Source organism: Xyrauchen texanus, chromosome 37 (assembly GCF_025860055.1).
Source record: "Xyrauchen texanus isolate HMW12.3.18 chromosome 37, RBS_HiC_50CHRs, whole genome shotgun sequence".
In the NCBI taxonomy this organism is placed as follows: Eukaryota; Metazoa; Chordata; class Actinopteri; order Cypriniformes; family Catostomidae; genus Xyrauchen; species Xyrauchen texanus.
The window spans coordinates 13,177,949-13,202,101 of record NC_068312.1 but is presented as its reverse complement, the minus strand read 5'-3'; the positions used below and the strand labels follow the sequence as shown (position 1 = coordinate 13,202,101).

General features: G+C 37.2%; 1 protein-coding gene across 1 annotated transcript in view; it reads left to right on the top strand.

The window, feature by feature from the left end:
- The first annotated feature begins 1,295 nt into the window (after positions 1 to 1,295).
- The window catches only part of LOC127630611 (lysine-specific demethylase 5C-like), a 39,042-nt gene continuing 16,184 nt past the window's right edge, over positions 1,296 to 24,153 (top strand). Inside the window, 15 exon segments of the mRNA XM_052108222.1 lie at positions 1,296 to 1,697; positions 6,381 to 6,531; positions 6,623 to 6,700; positions 6,810 to 6,932; positions 7,392 to 7,562; positions 7,717 to 7,851; positions 14,878 to 14,998; positions 15,231 to 15,481; positions 15,916 to 16,074; positions 16,350 to 16,469; positions 17,310 to 17,468; positions 17,566 to 17,747; positions 19,049 to 19,211; positions 19,625 to 19,744; positions 19,836 to 20,030. Of these exon segments, the coding sequence (XP_051964182.1) occupies positions 6,385 to 6,531; positions 6,623 to 6,700; positions 6,810 to 6,932; positions 7,392 to 7,562; positions 7,717 to 7,851; positions 14,878 to 14,998; positions 15,231 to 15,481; positions 15,916 to 16,074; positions 16,350 to 16,469; positions 17,310 to 17,468; positions 17,566 to 17,747; positions 19,049 to 19,211; positions 19,625 to 19,744; positions 19,836 to 20,030 (2,124 nt within the window). The 5' untranslated portion in view covers positions 1,296 to 1,697; positions 6,381 to 6,384.

Sequence of the window (24,153 nt, the reverse complement as noted above, 5' to 3'; positions counted from 1 at the left end):
AATCTTTTAAATTGTCTGTCTTTGCTCTGTTAATTATTTTGCATGGGTATGTCCGTAGGCTATCTGAGCTCTGTATAAACAAACTGTACATATAGACTGCCACAATATGATTTAATATTGATAATGGAATGGGAACAACTGTATTAAAAGGTGTGTGCGTGCATGTATGTGGTTGGTTGGTTGTGTGAATGTGTGTGTTTGGGAAGATGATTATTGCATACTGTATGTATTTTGAAGGAAGAACATGAAAATGTATTTAATCTGTAAACTTGTACAAGTGTGTATGTCAAAGCAGATGGAATTGTAATTTAAAAAAAAAAATGTATATGAAGTCATCTTATTTGTGTACAGATGTTATATGAAATTAAGCAAATTCTGAAAGATGCTAATAATTATTGCATATTATTATGAATACATTATATATATATATATATATATATATAAAGTGTCCTGCAATGGAAAACAAAGTTTGTGATGTGTATGAATTTGATGTTGATGATTTTGGTTGTTGCTGCAAAACATACATACATACATACAAATTGTTAAAAACTAGAAGAGGGAGATACAATAATGTTTTTTTATTATTATATTAATATGGCCGTAATATTATTCTTTTTTATATTTTGTTAGTTATAACCACAAATGGTTAACCTTAATTTATATTTAAAAAATATTGTATATAAATATAATTTTTCATAAACAGAAAATATGTTTCAGTAGATTTCATGAAACTGATCAGAGCAATAATGAGTCATAAAACATCTTTAAGTCCATGCAAAAAACAACGTTTAATTGATATTAACTTGGCTTTGTTCCAGTGAAATATTTAATAAATGAATTAATAATTTTATACGGTAATGGGGGAAACCACATTCATTTTGACAAGGTTGCCATGATAAACTTTAACTGAATGATCTCTAAATGGTTTGTTGATGTTTTGCCACTAGTCGTCGCTACTCATTTTGCTTCACGTACACAGAGGAGCTACTAACCTCGTGTGCGCTTTTTTTCTCACTGGAACTACTTCTCTGAGAAAGAGGTGAAATATCACTCCGCGTCACGTCCGCTCATCTACCTGCATCACTTATACAACTACACTCAATTCAACAATACAAACTAAATAGTCCACTTTAAACAAACGTATACAATCACGAAGCATGTGTCATTACATGCGGGATAATCACTGGGCCCAACCCTGTATTAAGTCGTGTTCGTCCAGGGACTAGTTTTCATGTAACGAGCAGCGTGGAGGGATAGGCCGTTCTCGCGTCTAGTCAAGTGCATGTTTCCCAACTGAGATCGATGGATCTTGAGAGCTGTACTTAGGTTGTGGTGAACCCAAGATGGCGTGGAGTTCAGACAGGATGAACGGAGGATAGTTAACGAGGAAAAACACACTGGAACAACGCAGAACGAAACGGTTATTGAAACGAAAACGTCAACTTACACAGGACGTGTAGGAGTCGGTAGAAAAGAAGATATCCGCGGTCGTCATCGCTCAAATCGACCGAGAGTGTTTGCGTGAGTGTGTGTGCTGGGATGGGCTGATCGAGGAGGCCGCAGAGCCACTGCCACCCAGAGACTGACCCTCTAGCAAACAATAGACCCTGTGATCATCATAAAACACACCTGCTCACTAATAATCACTGCGAGGCGACACCGACTGTGCTTGAAGAACTCAGACCGAGTACAGAAATGTAAGACTGTCGGACTCGGATTCAACCAACTACCTTTGCTGATGCATATATATGTATTTATTTATATATATATGTGTGTGCGTGCGCGCGCGAAATATGTGTGTTCTATCCAATGCAGTTGATCATGTGATCGATTTAAATGGCACAATATCAACCAGACACCTGCGATATGAGAAAACTATAGTTTCCTTACCCGGTGTGTGTGCGTGTCAATTTCATAACTCGGCCATTCACTTCAGTTGAATCCTTCTGCTTGGTGTTGTTACATATTCTCTAGACTGTTTTGGTGTTTACATTATATGTTAATTTGATAATAGTTGTGTTTTTGCCGTTAAATCAGACGTGTGTTTGATTCGTTGTGGGTTTGCTGACACAATGATTGCGAGGCTTCATTGTTTTGATTATTAGCTGGACAGCTAACGTCGTGCTTTTATAAAACTAGCCAGTGTCTACATCCCAACTGCACATTATGTTCGCGAATCAGTATAAAAAGAGTCATTTAAGAACTCTTTAATGGTCTGTTTGTATGTATTTGTCCATTTGAACGCATTTCTCGGCTCACGCGCACTGGGTCCGGATAGCAGGCTAAAGCTACAGGAAATTTAGTCGTATGGTTGTCTCTCTATACAGGGCCTTAGCAAGGTAATCCGGGCCGCTTTCCTACTAAAACATACAGTTTAGAATTTGTTGTGGGACCATTGGACCCCTAGAATCGTTACAAACTTTCACCCTACTAGCTACGGCCCTGTCTGTGTATTTTGTGAGGGGTCTTCCTGTCTAGACAGTGTTTTGAGGCATCGTAAGGGCGTTTGAAAACGCAATGATTATGTTTTAGTCTAACCCTACTGTCTTAAAGGTTCAGTTCATTAGCTGAATTTATGTTCAGTTAGACAGCTCACTTGGTCTGACATGTTTATTTAGCTGCTGGATTTCGTAAACTGATCGTTTAATATTATACACATCACACCTTCAGTTCGTCTGTAGGTGAGAATGATGACAGTCAATAAACCACGTTGTCGTGTTGATTTTTAAATCATCTAAAAGATGATTTTATGCGAGAGAAAATATTCTAAAAGTTGCGCATCTTAGTGATTGATCACTCAAAGGGAGAAGCAAACGTCATTATTAGCTTGGGGAATGACGGGTGAGCGAATTCGTCACGTGATGGTTTTTTTTGTTGTCGATTTCATGTTAGCATGCAAGGTAACCTTTACAGTAAGATCTATAGAAGTGCATGAAATGTTAAACTATACATTTTCCTGTTAGAAGTCCATGCTATATAGTCGTGCGCTTCTTTTGAGGATATGCTGAATGAGTGTGTATTTGTGCATAGGTTATTATTACGTTTCTCAGACAAGGCCTAAATGAACAATGTTTTTGCTCCCTCCCCCATTTTGTTTGAGATTGAGAGGAAGACGAAGTCAAAAGCAGGGTATTTCTGAAGTGATAAACGTTATGTTTTATTAGGATGTTTGATTGGAACAAGGTACTTTTGTAGACGAGATTCCAGAAAATGAGTTTCTCTTTTATTCAAGAGTTAACATCAAAGTGCTTGGCAAAAGAGACTTCCTCTTTTGTCTATTGAACTACTTGCTTAGTTTAGTGGATGTTGTATAGATTTAGCTGATGTTTAGTCGTGTTTTCCAGGCCTGTTCCACAAGGTTTATGGCATATAATGTTATTAGTTTTATCAGACTTGCTTTTGAGCGATAGTTATATTTGAATCTAGCAGTTGTGACTCTTATGTTGTCAAAAAATTGGTCATGGATTGTGTTTGTTCATGTTAATTTTTAAAGTGATAGTTCACCCAAAAATGAAAATTCTCTCATTTACTCACTCTCATGCCATCCCAGATGTGAATGGCTTAATTTCTTCTGCTGCTGAACACAAATTAAGATTTTCAGTAGAATATCTCAGCTCTTTAGGTCCATACAATGCAAGTGAATGGTGACCAGAACTTTGACGGACCAAAAGCTGATAAAGGCAGCATTAAAGTAATCCATAAGATTCCAGTGGTTTAATTAGAAACAGTATGAGCTTTATGGTCAAGTTTGCTTACAAGGAATTTGTCACGGTGACATAAGCGTCCAGTTAAAGAGAATGCAACCATATATACATGCATACTAGGTGTGTAACATTTCTCTGTAAAAAAACTAAATCATACGATTCGCCAACCACTGTTCAGTAAACATTTGCTTAGCGGTTCATCTGTAGTTTAATAATGCATCTGGATCATTCCATTTGGTGAAGAAAATAAAGGGCCAAATAGACATGTGCAGTTGTTACCTCCGCTAATTAACCTGTATGGCTCTGTAGATGGACACACTCCAACTTTGTTCCACGTGGGTCGACTTTCTACAGAGAGAAGCTGTCCTATTAATTGTTAGTATGGTAAATCATTTTATTTAAGTGGAGGAAACAAGCCACAAGAGAGAAGCCCCTGCATCATTGAAGTCTCTTGTCTGGGAACTTTTTCTTATGCTGTCAATTACAACAGCAATGGTCAAAAAAACATTTACAAAACGGGCACTGTTTGCAGACATTGTTCGACGCAAGTGCAGCATACGTATTTACGCTGACATCACCAGAGGATATATAGCGTGTGGTGCACACATAGCCGCTGGTGAGCCCAAAACTGCACACAGACATACTCCCTTCCATCTTTAAGCAGGTACTCAGTGCTAGTTTGGACAGACACAAACAAGAACTAAAACACTTTCTGTTGATGCATGTAGCATATTAATGCAGGTGTTAATTTAAAATGTTGAGTTAGTAATTAGAGGTTTTTTTTAAGTACTCTAATGAAAATGAACCATGGTTTTACTATAGTAATATTGTAGTAACCATGACTGTAATAACAAGGACTTTTATCACCATTGTTTTCTTTGCAGAAATAATAGTTTTGATACAATTAACCATTGTTTTACAACAGTAATACTATAGTTTCCATATAGTAACCTTGATTTTACAATAGTATTGTAACCATGTTAATTTTGTGGTTACTATTATTTTACTAATAATACAATGTTTAGACTATGGTTACTGTATTAAAACCATGGTGATTTGTAGTGAGGGCAAATCTCTTGATATGTCTGTTACCAAATATAATTTTTTTTTACTTTGGATTTGGCAGTAATATTTTTTTCCCCCCTGAACATAAATACTGAAACCATGACCCTAAATCCATGATACAAACCGAACCATTATAAATTGTAACCGTTACACCACTATTACATACAAACATATAAGTTTAAACGTATATACATATAGTGACAAAAAAGTAAGATATAACAGATATAAAAAGATTTTAATCAAGCTTGAAATCACGAACGTACAACACATAGCAATAATGTTGTTTGAATATTTTATATACAGATTTACAGTTATGTGCAGGTGATGTAATGTATTGAAGAAGAGTTAGGATATATTAAAGAATATAAATGAAATATGGATGTAAGTAACTGAAATAAGTTTCAGTTTTAACTGTTCTTGAGGTGGATGGCCTGTGAGGAAAAAAAATAATCTGTCTTCTGAAGTAGAAGTCGACTAATAGTGGATTTTGCCGATACTGATAACTAAGGTGGTGAGAGGCAGATAACAGATTAACTGGCCGATACTTTTTTAAAAACCGATTTAAAGAATCTAAAAACAAATCTTAGTCTTTACTATGATGGGCGCAAACATTGATGGTAAAAGAGTAAAAAATCTAATAAAATCCCAAAAGCAGTTTGTGCAACAAAAATCCCATTTATAACCAGAAAAATTATGATTATGTGCATAATGCTGGACTTTTTAATAATTAACAAGCCCAAAATACACCAAGGACCCTTTTTTTAAATGATTTGGCTTCGTTGCAATGCTCTAAGTAAATATTTACCAAATTACGCTTTTTATAGCCTAGATATTCATCAGATGAAGAGTTTTGTATGTGTATATTTCACCTAATAGGTTCATTGATAAGGAATGAAAAAATAGGTGAAAATATTGGCATAGATTTTTGCTGATAACCGATAGTGCCAAAATCAACTATTGGCACCGATTAATCAGTAAAACTGATATATCAGTCTATCTCTATTCTGAAGCGATCCAATCGGTTTTGGGTAAGAAAATGCCAAAACATAATCTTATCAACATGACTAATCAAATTAATCTTTGCATCTGCAGTCTTCTTGACTATCATGATTTCAACCTTGATTACACTTCCTATAGTGCCATCTAGTGCTCTGTGCATGTATCGACTGCTAGGAAGAGTAATCAAGCTTGAAATCATGATCGTGCCTAGAGATTGCAATGGAAAGATATACATTGAAAAAGGAGTTCCATTTTGGTCTGCTCTCACCCAAAACCGATTGGATTGCTTAGGAATACTTGAAATTGACCACTGGAGTAGTAACATAAAAAAAAAAAAACGAACAATTGCATTAGTTAACTAAAGTTTCTCACATTAAACAAAAACAATAGGCCTCATTCATGAAACATGAGCAGAATGAATGTCTGTGTAAATTGTTTGTACAACAGTTCTTACATAAAGTGCTGCATTCAATGCTAGATGTTTTCATTAAATGAGGCCCATTGGCTTTTAAATTAGATTTTGAAGTTGTATTGCATTATTTATATTCAAGTTAACACATATATATTCTATTCAAATATTGTATGGTATTTATATGTATTTTTTGCATCCAGAGCTATGGATGGAGCAGAGGAGTTTGTTCCACCACCGGAATGTCCAGTATTTGAACCATCGAGGGAGGAGTTTGAGGATCCACTTGGATATATCGCCAAAATCCGTCCTATAGCAGAAAAGTCTGGAATATGCAAGATTCGCCCACCAAACGTAATCATCTCATTCTTCTCTCAAAGTCTTTTTTTGTACACCAGTAAGGTTATGCCACAATGATTGTTCATGGTCTTTTTCTTTGTTGCAGGACTGGCAGCCACCGTTTGCTGTGGAAGTTGACAATTTCCGTTTCACACCACGTATTCAGAGACTCAATGAGCTGGAGGTCAGAGCTGCATCCTTTTTAACTCCTCACCCACTCGTCTTATTACATGAATCACAACCCACACGTTCTTACGTTGAAAAGTCAGTGTAATACATCTGTTTGTTCCTAGGCGGAGACACGAGTGAAGCTGAATTATCTGGACAGAATTGCCAAGTTCTGGGAGATCCAGGGATCCTCTCTGAAGATTCCCAACCTTGAACGACGTATTCTGGATCTGTTCAGCTTAGCTAAGGTGAATACTGCAGCCATTTATAGTTGTTTGTATCAATGAATGAGACTGGAATGATAATAGGAAAACATAAGGGGCGGAGATGAGGTGTAATGATGAGGCCTAGCTGTGTTGAGCCATTTTCTGGACATCAAATCAACCTTTGCATGCACTGAGATGTGTTCTTGGATGCAGTTTAGGAAATATGTAGGAAATGTGTGATGCTATAATAGCAGTGACAAGGTTAGAACAAGCATCAAATGCACCTTATGCTGCCAGCAAGATTTCATTTTCACACACCCCGCTCTAGGCCACATGTCCTGTGTTTTGACTCTGTAAGCACACATATTTAGTATAGCATGTATGTAGATCTATAAATTGCAGTAAACTGAATTTGTTTTAAATTAGATAGAAATGTACATACCTTATTGTATTGGCTAGTGATAAACTTCGAAATCTCATGCTGAATGTCCTTTCTACTAGATCGTGTCAGAGGAGGGTGGTTTTGAGGCGGTTGGTAAGGAGAGACGCTGGGCACGTGTGGCACAGAAACTTGGTTATCCTCCGGGTAAAAACATCGGCTCTCTCCTGAGGTCACACTATGAGAGGATTGTGTATCCTTTCGAGATGTCCCAGTCTGGAGCAAGTTTACCGGTACAATCTGTGTTCGACGTCTTCTGTTTTTTTTTTTTTTCTTATGTTCTTTTCTTAAGTTGTTCTTGAAAGTTCATTTTGTGGAAACACAGACATTGTTGTGAATTTAAGGTAGATGTCCTTGTGTGTTCATGTGTGTGTTCTGCTCATCCAGCCATGTAAGCCCAAGCCATATGACAGTGAGGAAATAGATAAGGAATACAAACCCCACTCCATCCCCCTCCGCCAATCAGTTCAGCCATCCAAGATGAGCAGTTACGGCCGGCGAGCCAATCGTCTCCAGCCAGAGGTGAGTGAATCCTCCTCTGAACCAATGACTGGAAAAGTTTTATACTTTTTTTTTTTTTTTTTCTTTTTTTACTTTTAAATCACTTTCATCATTGATATCTCAAAAATATGAACTATATACAATTTTTTTATCTTCATTAGCTCATTTTTGCAATTAAATAATCTGTTGTAACAGAATGAAGAAAATTCTTTATGGCTTTAAAAACAAAATAGAATTCTTTGTGTAACATTTCTAAATAGTATATATCCTTTATATGCTGAAATCTATCTCTCTCTCTCTATATATATATATACATATATATATATATATATATATATATATATATATATATATATATATATATGTGTGTGTTACAATTGACTGTATCCCCTATATATAGGTAGTTTCTTAGGTTCAACTAACCTGATCCTTGTCTTCAATAATGTCAAGAACAGGGTATAGTTAATATATAGATGACTTTCTTTAAACCTTTGGTTTACAGAGATGTATATTTCTCCAGGGTTTTATGGATCCATCCAAATTGCTTTTGGAAAATCAGCTCTGACCATACTCCTTCCCAGCATGCTTTGCTCCCTATCCTGTAAAAAGCATTGTTGTGTACATCTTAATCTCATCCCTCTTTCTATTTGTTGCTCTCTCTTTCTCCCTTTCTTTCTCTCATATACATTGTCATTACACTTTGTCTTTTTAAGACCATTGCCCATAACCATAATTTTTCATAGCATATTAATGTACTCATTCCAGTTAATTTAGTCAGCACAGCATTTTCCCAGTGTTTATTTTGCAGGTGTTTGGCTGTTTAATTTGCCTGCCCATTAGCTTGGCCAATGGATTCATACAAACTAATGTATCCATAGCTAAAGAAACTCTGACGTCTTTATTTTAGCTTTTTATTAATAATAGTTGGGGGGGCGGCTATTAAGTTATTGAAACACTGTTTTCAGGTTTTGGATTTATAGAGCAAATAAATGTGCTTATTAATAACTTACGTGTTTTAATACAAATCTTCTAAAATAACATTTAGAGACTGATTTTCACATCTAGACATGTCATTTTTTTTCCTTAATTTTTTTTTTTAATTTGCTGTCTTTACACTGCAAAGGTAGCCCAACAGATCCATAGGGCCTTTCCCACTGGTGGTACTAAAGCCCGTTTTAGGTACTCTTACCAAAGACTAGTCCTTTAGTTGCTTTCGTACCTATGGAACTATAGTCCTCGAAGCCGTTTTAGGGGACACTTTTAGCTCCTACTCCAGGGTAGATACTAGGCCCTTTCTCACCTACAGTCCTGGTACTTTTCCCTTTGTAACTTTCTAGATGAGAACACTTACAAGAAACGGAACGCCCGAGGAGACTTTTCCCATTGCATTTACAAAAGTAACCACCGTAGTGACGTCATCTATTATCGACCATTTAACTTGTGATGCTATTTGCACACGTTATTCCAGAACAACAAAATCGACAATGCCGACGGAGACACAATATGATTTTATCGCATCTGTACTGTGTGACAATAAAGCAAATAAAATGATTTCTGGATTACTACATTGACTTTTTCCTTGGATGACGGATCTAATATAATCAGATGCTTATTGAGAGGGGGTAATTGAACATTATTAAATACTAAACCATCATTAAACCTAGTTTACATGAGGAAAGTATTGCGTGCCTGTTACTGCGTGGTTAACTTGCATCAAGATGTCTTTGTCAATGAGTCAGTAGTTAAGTACTGTAATTTAGGTTGAGGCATAAAAGCCTTTATTGGAAAAGATTGTGTTGATAAATAGGTTTAAAATTGCATTTTCAACTTGTTGCATTCGCCTCCTCATCTCATCTCTCACTCCGGCTGCAGCAGGGATCACCACGTGCGGCTCACGCGCACTGTTTAAACTGTAACCTGAAGACACAGGCTGTGTCCAAAAACTGGAAAAAGCTGCCTTCGGAGGCTGTATAATGATGGATGAAGTTAGGATAAAATAAGGTGCCTTTTTAAACTGTTCAGGTTTCTATTCACAAAAACACTTTTGTTTAAACCATTCACAGATTAGGATGCTGCCTTTGTTTTCCGATTAGCCAAAGTTTGTATAAATCCTCCATCAGTGTTGTTGATTTTGTTGTTGTTGCGATGGAAAAAACGTCAGAATAAAAGTGGTCGATGCTGGATGACGTCACTACGGTGGTTACTTTTGTGAATGCGAATGCAATAGGGGAAAAGTGTCTTCGGGTGATCCGTTCCTTGTAAGAGGTTCTAATCTAGAAAGGTATGTATTTACACCGAAATCACAATAACAGAAAACAATGTGTCATTCTTGAATGTTAAATTTTTTACAGTATTGCCCAGTGATCCTGTCAAAAAAAAAATACAAAATTACACTGAACAATAGGCTTTTTTCAATACTTAAGGCCTTGGAATACTCCGAGAAGTTCTTCGCTCCGAGCCAAAAATAAATTTGAAACCGCCGAGCAGTGGTATACTGTTTGCAAGTGCCCAGACTCCAACCATACCACTGGGGAGATGTTTAGCAAAGCATTTAAATTAGGGCTGTCAATTGCTGAATTTTTTATCGAATTAATTACAGGTTGTCCCGATTAATTAATCGCATATACAAATATTTGCTGAGAAAGCCCCTCATATAACAATAATTCAATATATAATGATGAAATAATTATACATGGTTATCTTTAAATATTAAAAAATGATATATATAAAATAAAAAAATATTCAGATAATTAAAATGCATTACATTCTTGTAGCAGAAGAGTTAATCATTGATAAGACAATACAAAAAGCGGCTTTAGAATAAAATGTATTGTTTACTACCATATTATTGATCATAAGTCAATCATTGGCATACAGTTCACAGCAATCCATTTCACAAGTGAATTTGTCAATCAGTTGGAGATTTATTATGAGGACTTGTTTAAGGACTGACGAGTCCACAATAAATCTCGAAAAGAAATAGATTTTTATTTTATTTTTACAAACAAGACGGGTATACATAGTACACAATACTACAGATATATTTTACAATAATGCCAAGACATTATATTCATATCATAGTGCAATGGTTTTCAATGCTTTGGAGTTGTTGGAGGTACAAAGAGTATTTAAATGATATTTTAAGTCTTTACAAATAAGTGCAAATACGGGCTTTATAGACATAAATTTACACATGTATAAAAACTTGGCAAGAAAAATAAACAGATTAATCAGAAAATATTAAGTTATCAAAACTGTGAGAACCAAATAAAACATCTTTATAAGCAAAGAAAAACTAGTTAAAATAGAGGTATGTACAAACAAACAATATTTGCTCAAATACTACAGCGTGGACACATTCCCAAAAAAGGTGAGGGGCAGATTCATCTACAGCATTACTGAAGGAGCAAAGTGGATCTATTTCAGGGAGGATGTTTTTAAATAAAGATTGACTGTGTAAAAACGGTGTAACAGTTTAAAGGACACCTACTTAACCTTGTTGGTAATTAAATATTTGTGAGGTAAAGTCCATACGACCTGCGTCAGACATGCTTGTGTCGTATCTCGGGTGTGTTGCATCATAAAAGTAAAATTAGTAGGTCACTGTGTCATGTTAAATATAGTTTAATACTCAATCTTTAAACACATCTTGAAATCACTTGGTTCGCATTTGCGGTCCTTCAAGTGTTTTGAACGCAAGAACGTAACGCACGTTTGTGTGTCCGCTGATGGGTTGTTAATGTTTTGTTCAATGTAATAAACTGTGTTGTTCACACAGCTAAAGATTCACTTACTGCCCTCTGGAGTAAACAGGTGGTACTACAAGCTTGAATTTCTCAGGAAAGCATTGCGATTAAATGCGTTAATGTTTTTAACACGTTATTTTTTGTAAAATTAATCGCACGTTATTAACACGTTAAATCGACAGCCCTAATTTAAATATGTGGACGTAAAGACTACATGTAAAACCTTAACTAATGTAACAATCAATGACTTCATGCCTCATTCTAGGGGTAGAATTCACACGAGCAGTGTTTTAACTACTCGATGATGATTTAAAGTATATGTTCAGCGAATAATGTGTCGTTTGTAATGTTCAAATTCTGCCTTCATGGCGCTAAAGTGCTAATTCTATACACAGCCATAATATGCAACGATTACATTGTTATTGTAATTAATGATGACACTGGTACTACTACAAAGATAGATGTATTAAAGCATGTTTATGGGTAATATACAGACAAAAGAATGATAAGAGAGGCCTATCAGATGTGTGGACAGATGCGTGAATGGCTTTTGGCTACAGATGGCACATGAGTTAAGCAAACAATAGATTGAACAGACACTTAGAGTATTTAAGTAGATCTGATTCTTTTGTTGACTTATGAAACAAAAATCAGATGACGGTCTTGGAAAATGTCTCTACCCGAATGTACAGATGTAGGTAAGTTTGCTCCAGCTTGCTAATAACTCCAGGCCAGTGTGTTCATGTTGACTCCTCTTAACTGACTGAATGGGAATTAGCTGTTGGCCTCAAAGTAGGTGGAGCTCCAGGTCCCACCCACCGATGGCATGGACCAATGGCAGTAACAAGGTGGTTAGCAGCGGTTCAAAGTTTTCCTCAAAGTTTGCACTGGTGAGCTATTGCTAACCAGAGAAACTAACTGAAAAACACCTTCGTTTTGGGCAGATTGTTTTCTAAATGACATAACACCCGTTCGTTTTTCGGCTTCGTATGAAGTATACTGGGCCTTTATTCCCTTTTTGACTGTCACACGTTGTTTTGTTCCCTCTGTCTCTATTTGGAATCCATTTTGTTATGGTTGTTGTCTCCCCATGCAGGGTCCAGAGGATCCAACTCACCACCCTCTTACAACTGGCTCTCAACACATCTCCTCGGTACTGCCTCGCTCTCTCTCGTTCTCCCTCTCTTTCCTTTCTCCCCTTTGCTTTCCTCACTTTCTCTCTCTGTTGCAAACTTTCCCTATAATGCTCTCTAAAATCCTTGTCCGCCCTCTTGCTGTTCTCATGCCTAGTTATGTATCTAATGTCTCTCGTCTTTATGCATCCATTCCATCTTCCTCAGTGTGTGTTAGTCATCTTACACATTTCAATTTGCTTGTCTTGCCACACGTTTAGCAATGTTGACTTGCTTATGTTTTCTCTTTGGTGGTGGAAGTGGTTGCCCCTCTTTGGGTTGCATAATACTTCTAATACATGATGTGCTGTATAATAGGAAAAGTGTGCCCAAAAATGGAAATTGTCAACATTTACTCACCCTCATGACTGACTTTCTTCTGTGGAACACAGAAGAGTTGTTTATTGCAGAATGTCTTAGCTGCTCATTGTATCGTGACCACAGCCATCAACTTTCTCTATTCACTTAAATTGAAGTCTGTTCCTTGCACATCTATCATATGGAATGTAGTGCACAAGTTCTATGGACTACTTTTATGGTGCTTTTTTCATGCATTTTTGGATTTTGACAGCCCCTGGTATCCATCCACTTTCATTTTATGTATAGAGCAGCTTGGACATTCTGCTTAACTTCCTTGGTTATCCATGGAAGTCAAAGCCATACTAGTTTGGAACAACATGAGTTTGAATAAAAATAATTTCTTATTTATGGGTAAACTTTAACTTTAAGTTATATTTTATCCCTGCTGTTCTCTTAATAGCTGGTTCATGCTGTGTTCTTGTTGCACAAGTTAGTTGTTTTTGCTTTAGTTGCGAAAACGTTTGCTATAAAAAAAACTATTAGAATGATAGGTTTCAAGAATGGAACATGGAGAAACATTCTGCTTCTATTGATGGGTTTGACAGACTTTAATCTAGTCATAATAATTCTTACAGTATAAACCCGTTTCCTGGCTTCATTATACACGAGCAGTAGACCATTTCATGCAGTGCTTTGTATATAGCTGTGTTTGGATGAATTATTGCTTTTTTCTCTTGATTACAATGTCACACAACTAACATGCATGTGTGTTCTTAAGTCTCCAATAGTGCCTCAACCGTTTTTGCTTTGCAGCGATAAACTAGTGTTTTTTCCATACTGTTTGCATTTTGGATGCACAGATATGGAATTTCTGGGTTGATTACGATAACCAGTAATTATTAGCTTCTGGTGGCTTATATAACAACTGAAAATTAATGCAGACCCATGTGCTTGGCCAACGCGTGGTCCAGCTAAACAAATAACATGCGTTCTTGCATTACTGTGGCGGTAAATAACCTCAGTACTCGTGGTTGCCATGGTTACCTTCAACATTTTATACCATAAAACCCAGATGGGTTGTTATTCAGGTAAGTTGCTATAAATGTATTGACTAACTTTAAATTTATTTGACTTGCTTAACAAAATTCTCTTCTGTAGCTCAGCCATTATTGTAATTGACTTGAAATGGAGAACTCACCGTAGAAGCTAACAGTTCACACTGACGTCTATACCATCGCTTGCGGCAGTGTTGAGAATGCTAATCCTATTTGTGTTGAGTTAGGAATTACTTGCTGACACATTTGAGAATGCACATTTTAAAAACCACTCACTCTGGAATTTTCCAGACTCTTTCCCAATTTGACACACTGTCTTAAAAACATGGTGCTTGTGGTGTGAAATTTGATGTAAAACATTATCGGTTAAAGAATCACTGTTACTACACTTCTGTTATTGAAAACAAACAAAAAAATATTTCCCATTTATCAGCCAATAATATATCGGACACTGATATATCGTGCACCTCTAAGTTAGGGCAACAAAAGTTATTTGATTTGAAGTTACAATTTAAGAAGGAAAATCACAACTGTAGACATTGACCCTCATGTTGATGAAAGTGACAAAATTATCAGAAAACTAATTATATTAAATAAGAGCAACCAGGGCACAAGTTTGGTGTTGTGGAAGTCACTACAGAACTAGCTTTTTACTATGGGACTAAATGATTAACATAGAGGAAAGAAAAACCCTCTGTGACAGCAGTCTTTGCATCGAAACAACATAACTTCTAATCCCATAGCTCACTTGTAAACATTCCCTGTGCCCACTAGCCGGAGCCTACAGAGGAAGACATAGAGAAAAACCCTGAGCTGAAAAAGCTTCAGATATATGGGGCTGGACCTAAAATGATGGGGCTCGGTCTTGTAGCTCGAGACAAGACGAGAAAAAAAGGTATGTGCCTGTAGGCTTTATACAGTATATTCTGTATATATAAGTTTTACTGGGTGGAAGAAATTAAAATCTGAACATTTAGGTACCATTACCTGTTAAATCAACATGTACTTGTAATTTGCAATAATTATAATAAAATGTCATTACGGGGACATTTTGTCACTTTTTATGGTATTTTTGTCCCAAGCCCTGGTTCATTTCTGATTTGACCTAATAAAACCTCTTTCACCAGATGAACTGCAAACAGTACCACAGACTGTAATAGTGCGGGACAGCACTGCCTGTGCATCTGTTAAGGAGGAAACGGGAGAGACACCGGTCACAAAATTAGATCCAGTCATTCCCCCGCCACCCCCAAACCTCATTGTAAAGGAGGACGTTGATGATGACAAAAGTCACATAGGCGATCTTAATGACAGTGGCGATGAGCCTTGCACAAAGATGACCATGAGGCTCAGACGAAACCATAGTAACCCACAGATTGTAAGTATGGAAGGCTGGGGCGTTGTTACTCATTTGACATGCAAAGGGGTAAGCCAATCATAACATAGGTAATTTACATATAGAAATGTAAAGATACAGTAACAAAACGGCTTGTTTGTTTTTATGGTTAGAGAGAGGGTGAAAAAAGACTGTTTTGGTGCAACAAAAAAAAAAAAGACTTTTGGTGCAAGAAATCTTTACCAAACGTATAAATGCACTTCATGGATAGCATAACAGTGTAGAATAATATCCCCTTTAAAATGAACAGAGAAACTTTAATTAGATTCACAATTTTAAACTCTTTCCAATCCTACACCCAGCAGACTGAAAGGGTTCTGATACAGGTATTCATTCCATGTAGCTTTTCTCCCAATAAAGATTTTGAAATGTACCAGAACTGTCTATTTTGCACATTTAACTGAATTGTCTTTCAGGTGGACTCTTTTGTATGTCGAATGTGTGGCCGAGGAGACGAGGATGAGAAGTTGCTGCTCTGTGATGGTTGCGATGACAATTACCACACTTTCTGCCTGATACCTCCACTCACAGAACCACCCAAGGGCAATTGGCGCTGTCCCAAATGTATAGCAGAGGTGAGAAATATTTTGGAAATAATTATTTTATTCTGTAATGTTTGTTCTACAGGATTACATTTCTTACATTTACATTGAGAAGATCAGTTGTGCACATTAAAATGTAATTAAATCGTGACAACACTTGTGCTCTCTCTGTCAGCTCTGTCTGTGTGTTTGACTCTTGAGCTATTTTTACTTCCTCAGGAGTGTGTAATACATAAATACTGAAGTGTGGTTTTACTTGTATTTCTTAGTATAGTGATTACATTTAAATAAATGTGTTCTCTGTGTAGGAGTGTAAAAAGCCTTCAGAGGCGTTTGGTTTCGAGCAGGCCACGCGGGAGTATACGTTACAGAGCTTTGGTGAGATGGCCGACACCTTCAAAGCAGACTACTTCAACATGCCTGTCCATGTGAGTGTTTTTACTGCCCTTACTCGACCATGGGACCCCACATAATCTTGTTTTAGACATTCAGAGGAGCAACAATAAGGTTTCAACAATAATAATTTTTTTCTGCTGATTCGGTTGGGCCAGTAGTTCAGATTTGTATTTTCCCTGCCAATATCTTCACTGATCCCAACAGACAAATTCTAAATATAAATTGTCAACATATTTTGATATCATAACTATTTATTTTTCATTCATACAACAAAAATTGCATGAATTTATTAGGTTTTTAATTTGCAATAAGAGCTCGAAAATATGCTTCTATAATGTAACTGACATCTGTAAATGAACACATTTATATGAGTTCATGAGGTTTAATGAAGAATAAGGTTTCTTATTATTCACAAGATATGAAGTTGGAGACACAATATATTTTCTGACGGAGCATGTTTCCATTTAGTCGCATGTTTTATTTTTTGCAAGCCCACGATTCATTTTAGGTAATTTGATTAATCAAAATATGCATTGAAGTTAAGATAAAATATGGATGAATATTGTCAATAATGAAAGATTTAGATACAGCAAATCCCCACGTCATTGTTTTTATTTCACCTTTAGAGGCTGCTGTTATATGGTAGAAGTAATAATTGTAGAATCTTCCAGCGCTGGCCACAGAGAAACATGGAGGAATAAAAAAAAACTTAAAAAAAAACTATTGATCTATCCTTATTAAGATGTTGTAAGAATGCAGTATGACAGTTCCAACAACTGACCAACAAATCTCTCAATCTGGCCCTGGGCCGATCTTATTGTTTAGCTGCTGTGTGTTTTGTCCTTTTTGCTCATTTTCATGCGTGTTTCCAGATGGTACCGACAGAGCTGGTGGAGAAAGAGTTCTGGAGGTTGGTCAGTAGTATTGAAGAGGATGTAACCGTGGAGTATGGTGCAGACATTCACTCTAAAGAATTTGGTAGTGGTTTTCCTGTCAGCAACGGCAAGAGACACTTGACACATGAGGAAGAGGTAAGTTATTGCTTCTTGTTTTGGTGACCTCTTTCCTTTTCATTCTTACATATTTTCAGGCCATAAGAACAGGAGTCATTTTAACTTCTCATTGTAGGAATATGCCCACAGCGGCTGGAATCTGAACGTTATGCCAGTGTTGGAGCAGTCAGTATTGTGCCACATCAATGCAGATATCTCGGGCATGAAGGTGCCGTGGCTGTATGTGGGGATGGTGTTCTCTGCTTTCTGCTGGCACATCGAGGACCACTGGAGTTACTCCATCAACTATTTACACTGGTAACATTAAAATGTTTGTCCAAACTAAAATTAGCGACTAAAAAACATATTGAGAGGAATTGCAACCCTATTTAGCTGCAGTGTGCACATGGTCGTATTGCTTTCTATGCAATTTATTATTGTATGATACAACTGCTTATTGTTTTGGTTAGTTTTCTTTACTAGATCTTTGGTGTATTTGAAGTTTATCCAAAAATATATTGCACAACCTCTGCGGTCTTATTTTCATGATCACACTAGGCGCAGCTCTACGAGCAATGGCTGCGCTACATCTTATCCAGTTTTCATTAAAGTGCTAATTTGTAGCACAATTTCTGTGTTTGTGCTATCTACAGGTGTACTAACGCAAACTGTGGCCATATTCTATGTCAAAGAAATGGCGCAATGCGCATATAGCTATTGTTCGGAGAAATGGGTCATTGCACTAAGACGTTTAAGAAGCACGTCTAATTTCGGCACAGTCTCGAGTCAGTTCTTGCATTGGGAGTTTGGTGATTCCACCAGCAGATGATATCAAAGAACTATCGATCACTTTTAATACTAGCCATAATTTGTGCGTCAGTAGATCAATATGATTAATAATGAGTTAAATTTAAATAGAGCCTGTCTAAAGCTCAAGGATGCTGTACAGAAATTTAACCCAAAACATTTAACAGAGTAACACATGATGTAACAAATATACATTACTAAAAATAAACATCGGCAGAGAAGTAAATTATATTTCAAGCAAGTGAGACATGAGTTAGCAGGACAAAAGCCAAAAGTCCCAAAGAGGCCAATAGAGAACATCCAACATATACATTGCATTCTGGAGTAGCATGTGCAACAAAAAGACAGCAGAGGATACATTGTATACAGGCCATTTGCACTACCAGATTCTTATGATTGGGCTGTCTTCAGGAAATGGAATATATAATAATAATAATACGCAGACAGTGGTATAACCAGAGAAGAACCTCTGAATTCAATTTCAGTTGACCCAATCCACTAGCGATTTGCATGCATGATTTCACCAACCCCCTTGTGCCTAGACTTGGCGCAGGATAGCACAAAAATATCTAAACTTCATGGCCATGCCCACTGACTCTGCGCATTTGACGTATCGCATAGTGCTGCGCTTGAGGCATATCACTCACAAAACAGGGCACCTTCGGTGTCTTTTTTGAATAAAATCTTTTACACACCTTCTTAGCATGGAGTTATTTCCCTCAAATTTAGTCCAGGAAAATTTTGAAATGTTTAATTACCACCCTTTGTGGATTGATTATATTAAAAGATGATTTCACATTGCCTATCTTTAGGGGTGAGCCCAAAACATGGTATGGTGTGCCATCATCAGCCGCAGAGAAGTTGGAGGAGGTGATGAAGAAACTCACACCTGAACTGTTTGAGTTCCAACCAGACCTGCTCCACCAGCTTGTCACCATCATGAACCCAAATATACTCATGTCTCATGGAGTGCCGGTCTGTAACACTCACGCTTATTATCAATGCTGTTAACATGTAGTGTACCCTAGAGGAAACCTGCTGTGAAATTTATTTTTGTTAAATTAAATTTAGTTTCTATGATGGCTTCGTGTTGGCTTTGTTTGACTTTTTGTTATGTGTCCTGAAAGTACAGGGGCTGTTAAAGCCTGTAGCAGTTAGATGTGGAAAATGCAAACCGAAGCATGTAATTTGCTTTGCAAATATATTTGCATTTCATACAATATTCTAAATTTTATTTGTAAGGTTTTTTTTACAACTCATAGTTCTGTAAAGCCAAGAAGACATTTAGTTAGCTATAATCTTTTGACATTTGGGTTTGCTTTGTAGTTTCAGACTGTGGCTATGGAGAACACACATTTTAGTGAATACATTTCTCATTTGATTGACAGGTGGTACGGACCAACCAGTGTGCTGGAGAGTTTGTCATCACTTTTCCACGAGCCTATCACAGTGGTTTCAATCAGGGATATAACTTTGCTGAAGCTGTCAACTTCTGCACTGCAGACTGGGTAAATACATCACAACCCCTTACACCTTAGATACACTATGTAATGCAGTGTGACTGCACATTTACTGAGCTTGTGCCATCTCACCCTACAGCTACCCACTGGGCGATCTTGTATCGAGCATTACCGGCGGCTGAGGCGTTACTGTGTGTTTTCTCATGAGGAACTCACCTGCAAGATGGCGGCCTGCCCAGAGAAGCTGGATCTAAACCTGGCAGCAGCAACGCACAGGGAAATGTTCATCATTGTACAGGAGGAGAGGAAACTGCGTAAAAGCCTGCTGGAAAGGGTGAGAGAGGGAAATAAGTGTAATAAATAAGGGGGGAAATTTGGTGCAATAGTGTGTTGCTGAAATTTGGATAGTAAGAGAGTTGGAGTTATATAGGTGTAGTAGTATAGGGCAGATTAAAGCTATGTACACTATGTAACTTTTGGCCCTCTTGCGGTTGAATCATAGAACTGCAATTTACTTGCGGTGGAACACTGTTTTGGTTGTTACGTGATCTGGGCTTTGGCTCTGCACTTCTGCGTGGATGAATCTGATGTTTTGAGGAGAACTGGTGTAACCATGTTTACAGGTAATCAACTTATCAGAGCGAATATCACGAATATCACTAACAACAACAAAGCTAGCCCCCTCCCTTCAAAAAAATAAATAGAAATAAATGAATAAAAGAAAGAAAAAGCTGGATATCCAAAAAATTTCTTATGAGCAGGTAAGTAGCTGTTCCGCTGTTGTTTTCAATTTTATATATATATATATACACAAAAGGCAATGATGACATTAGACATAACAATTGCAAGTCATATCTCGAAATTGAAATCAAGCACTGCAGTACCACAATCCATAATAAAATGCCAAACTACCGCACTAACAGAGCTTATTTGCTAACTATCTGTCCAATGAAATATCTTACCTGTCGAGCGAGGAAAAACTCCATCTCTTGGTCTGTTTTAAATCCTTTCAGATCTTGGAGTTGTCACCACCTCTGAAAAAGCCAATTCGTGTTTTATTACTGGTTATATCGCTTTCCATTTTTGCCTGCAGACTCTTTTCGGTTCAAGGTCTCTATTGTAAAATGGTTCAGTGTTTTCCACAGGATTTTGTGAGACTGTGGTGGGTGGACCTCGGACCCTCTAAGGAGGTCCAGGGGCATGGTCCCCCGGAATAATTGGTTTTACATTTTACAGTTAAATGCATCAATCTGGTGCACTTTGAGAGCAGAATTAAGTGGCTAGTTCTATGAAGAACGTTGTGCTTTTGTAAACAATTTTGTGCTCTAGTAGTATTTTAATCATGAACACATTGGTTTTATAGATATGAATGGTGATGACATGGTAAAAAAGTGACACCCACAAAGCATGGTAAACAAGACGGGGTTTAATGCAGCTCAAAAACTGATCTAAAACTTCTGACCTACTGCCCCATTCTCTGCTGTCAAAATCACCTGCTGTCCCTCCCTCAGGGGGGAGGCTGTCTCCCCTGCTGTCCCTATGGGAAGTACCTGCCCTGCTGCCCCTCTCTGAATGTCTGTCCCTCTGTGAGAGTCAACTGAGGCTGTCTCTCCTGCTGCCCCTATGGGAAGTACCTGCCCTGCTGCCCCTCGCTGAATGTCTGTCCCTCTATGAGACTCAGTTGAGGCTGTCTCTCCTGCTGCCCACTCTCTTGAAATATAAAAAAATGCTCATGATCTGAAAATCAAGGGTACAAACATTAAGCTTAAAACAGTAGAGTTACTTCAAATAGATTAGTTAACATTACAAATAGCCTAATGTTACATGAGCAGCCAACTTGCTCCTTAGATGCTCAAAATAGTCACGTTGTCAGAGCCGCTGGTAATAATGTTAGATAATTAGCTACGGTTAGCTAGATATAATGTTACTTGCATTATACATTGTTTTTCATGACAAGCAGCCCGATATGTCAGTCGATATAAGCGAGGAGACTGACAGCTAACATCGTTAGCTAACGTTAACATTACCTAACTTGGCTAACATTAGATTGATGTTAATTATCAGTGGTAACTTCTGCAGTAATGTTATCTGTTTGCTGTCGTACATTGCAGGGCACGACATTAAGCATTGTCAGGTTTTTGCCGAAGCAACGGCACAAAACACAAAGTTCGAAATCTTTAATGTTATTATGAGAAGTGTATAAATATTTTCGGTTCATTTTGAAACTGTGTGGGCTGCCACGGTCTAGGTAATTAATTGGAAACACTGCAGGTACTTCCCCAGAGGTTTGCCTTTTGGAATGATCTATGTTTAATTTTGCTTATTTGTTGTGGCTACAAGCTGTCAGCTTCAAACTACCACCCCTCCTATAGCTAGCTGGACCTTCTTTTATTTATGGACATGACGTAACTTTTCAGTGCAAGAGTGAATTTGCACTGTGTTTACAGATTAATGTACTATATGAAACTATTATGTATATATATATATATATATACTTTTTTTTAATATTTCATGTATTACATTCTTGCAGCAGAAGAGTTCATCATTGATAAGACAATACAAAAACCGGCTTTAGAATACAATGTATTGTTTACTACCATATTATTGATCATAAGTCAATCATTGGCATACAGTTCACAGCAATCCATTTCACAAGTGAATCTGTCAATCAGTTGGAGATTTATTATGAGGACTTGTTTAAGAGCCCGTCAATTTACACCTGCGTCAGACAGATGCTTGTGTAGCATCTCAGGTGTGTTGTGTCATAAACATAAATAGTTTAGGTCACTGTGTCATGTTAAATATAGTTTAATACTCAATCTTTAAACACATCTTGTGATCCCTTAGTTCGCATTTGCGCTCCAAGTGTTTTGAACGCAAGAACGTAATGCATGTTTGTGTTGTGTGTCTGCTGAATGTTGTTATCTTCACTGTATAAACTGCACGTTGCTCATACAGCTGAAATTTCACTTACTGCCCTCTGGAGTAAACGGGTGGTACTACAAGCTTGCATTTCTCAGGAATCTTCCATATTATGGTCAGGGGGCATTGCGATTAATTGCGTGAATTATTTTAACACATTATTTCTTGTCAAATGAATCGCACTGAATTAACGTGTTAAATCGACAGCCCTAGAAACTATATATAATGCTTAATATAATGTATAATAATGCTAAGTGTCCTGATAATTAATAGTCCTCCAGATAATGCCAAATGTTGTATATTTATGCTACTGCAACAAAAAAATTACTGGATAAGCATACACATTTTTTTGAAAAGAATAGCTTAGAAACATGAAATCAGTGTTGGTGTGATTCTAAAACCTACAACATTTAAAATGCTTATAATATAATTATTGACAGTGTACAAGCATATGTATCTAAACTATTACAGTTGAAGTCAGAAGTTTACATACAGCTTAGCCATATACATTTAAACTCAGTTTCTCACAATTAGTGACATTTAATTGTAGAAAATGTTCCCTGTCTTAGGTCAGTTATGATCACTATTTTATTTTAAGAATGTGAAATGTCAGAATAATAATAGAGAGAATTATTTATTTATTTCATCACATACCCAGTGTGGCAGAAGTTTATATACACTTTGTTAGTATTTGGTAGCATTGCCGTTAAATTGTTTAACTTGGGTCAAATGTTTCAGGTAGCCTTCCACAATCTACTCACAGGAAGTTGGCCCATTCCTCCAGACAGAGTTTGAAGCCTTGCTTGCACACGCTTTTTCAGTTCTGCCCACAAACTTTCTCTCTGATTAAGGTCAGGGCTTTGTGATGGCCGCTCCAATACCTTGACTTTGTTGTCCTTAAGATATTTTGCCACAACTTTGCTTGGGGTCATTGTCCATTTGAAAGACCCATTTGCGACCAAGCTTTAACTTCCTGGCTGATGTCTTGAGATGTTGCTTCAATGTATCCACATAATTTTCCTTCCTCATAATGCTATCTATTCTGTGAAGTGCACCAGTCCCTCCTGCAGCAAAGCACCCTAATACATGATGCTGCCACCCCATGCTTCTCGGTTGGGATGGTGTTCTTCGGCTTGCAAACCTCACCCTTTTTCCTCCAAACATAACAATGGTCATTATGGCGATTTTGTTTCATCAGACCAGAGGACATTTTTCCAAAAAGTATGATTTTTTTTTTTTCCCCCATGTGCACTTGCAAACTGTAGTCTGGCTTTTTTTTGTGGTTTTTGAGCAGTAGCTTCTTCCTTGCTGAGCAGCCTTTCAGGTTATGTCGATATAGGACCCGTTTTACTGTGGATATAGACACTTGTCTACCTGTTTCCTCCAGCATCTTCACAAGGTCCTTTGCTGTTGTTCTGGGATTGATTTGCACTCTTCGCACCAAACTATGTTCATCTCTAGGAGAATTTATCTCCTTCCTTATCAGTATGATGGCTGCGTGGTCCCATGGTGTGTATATACTTGCATACAATTGA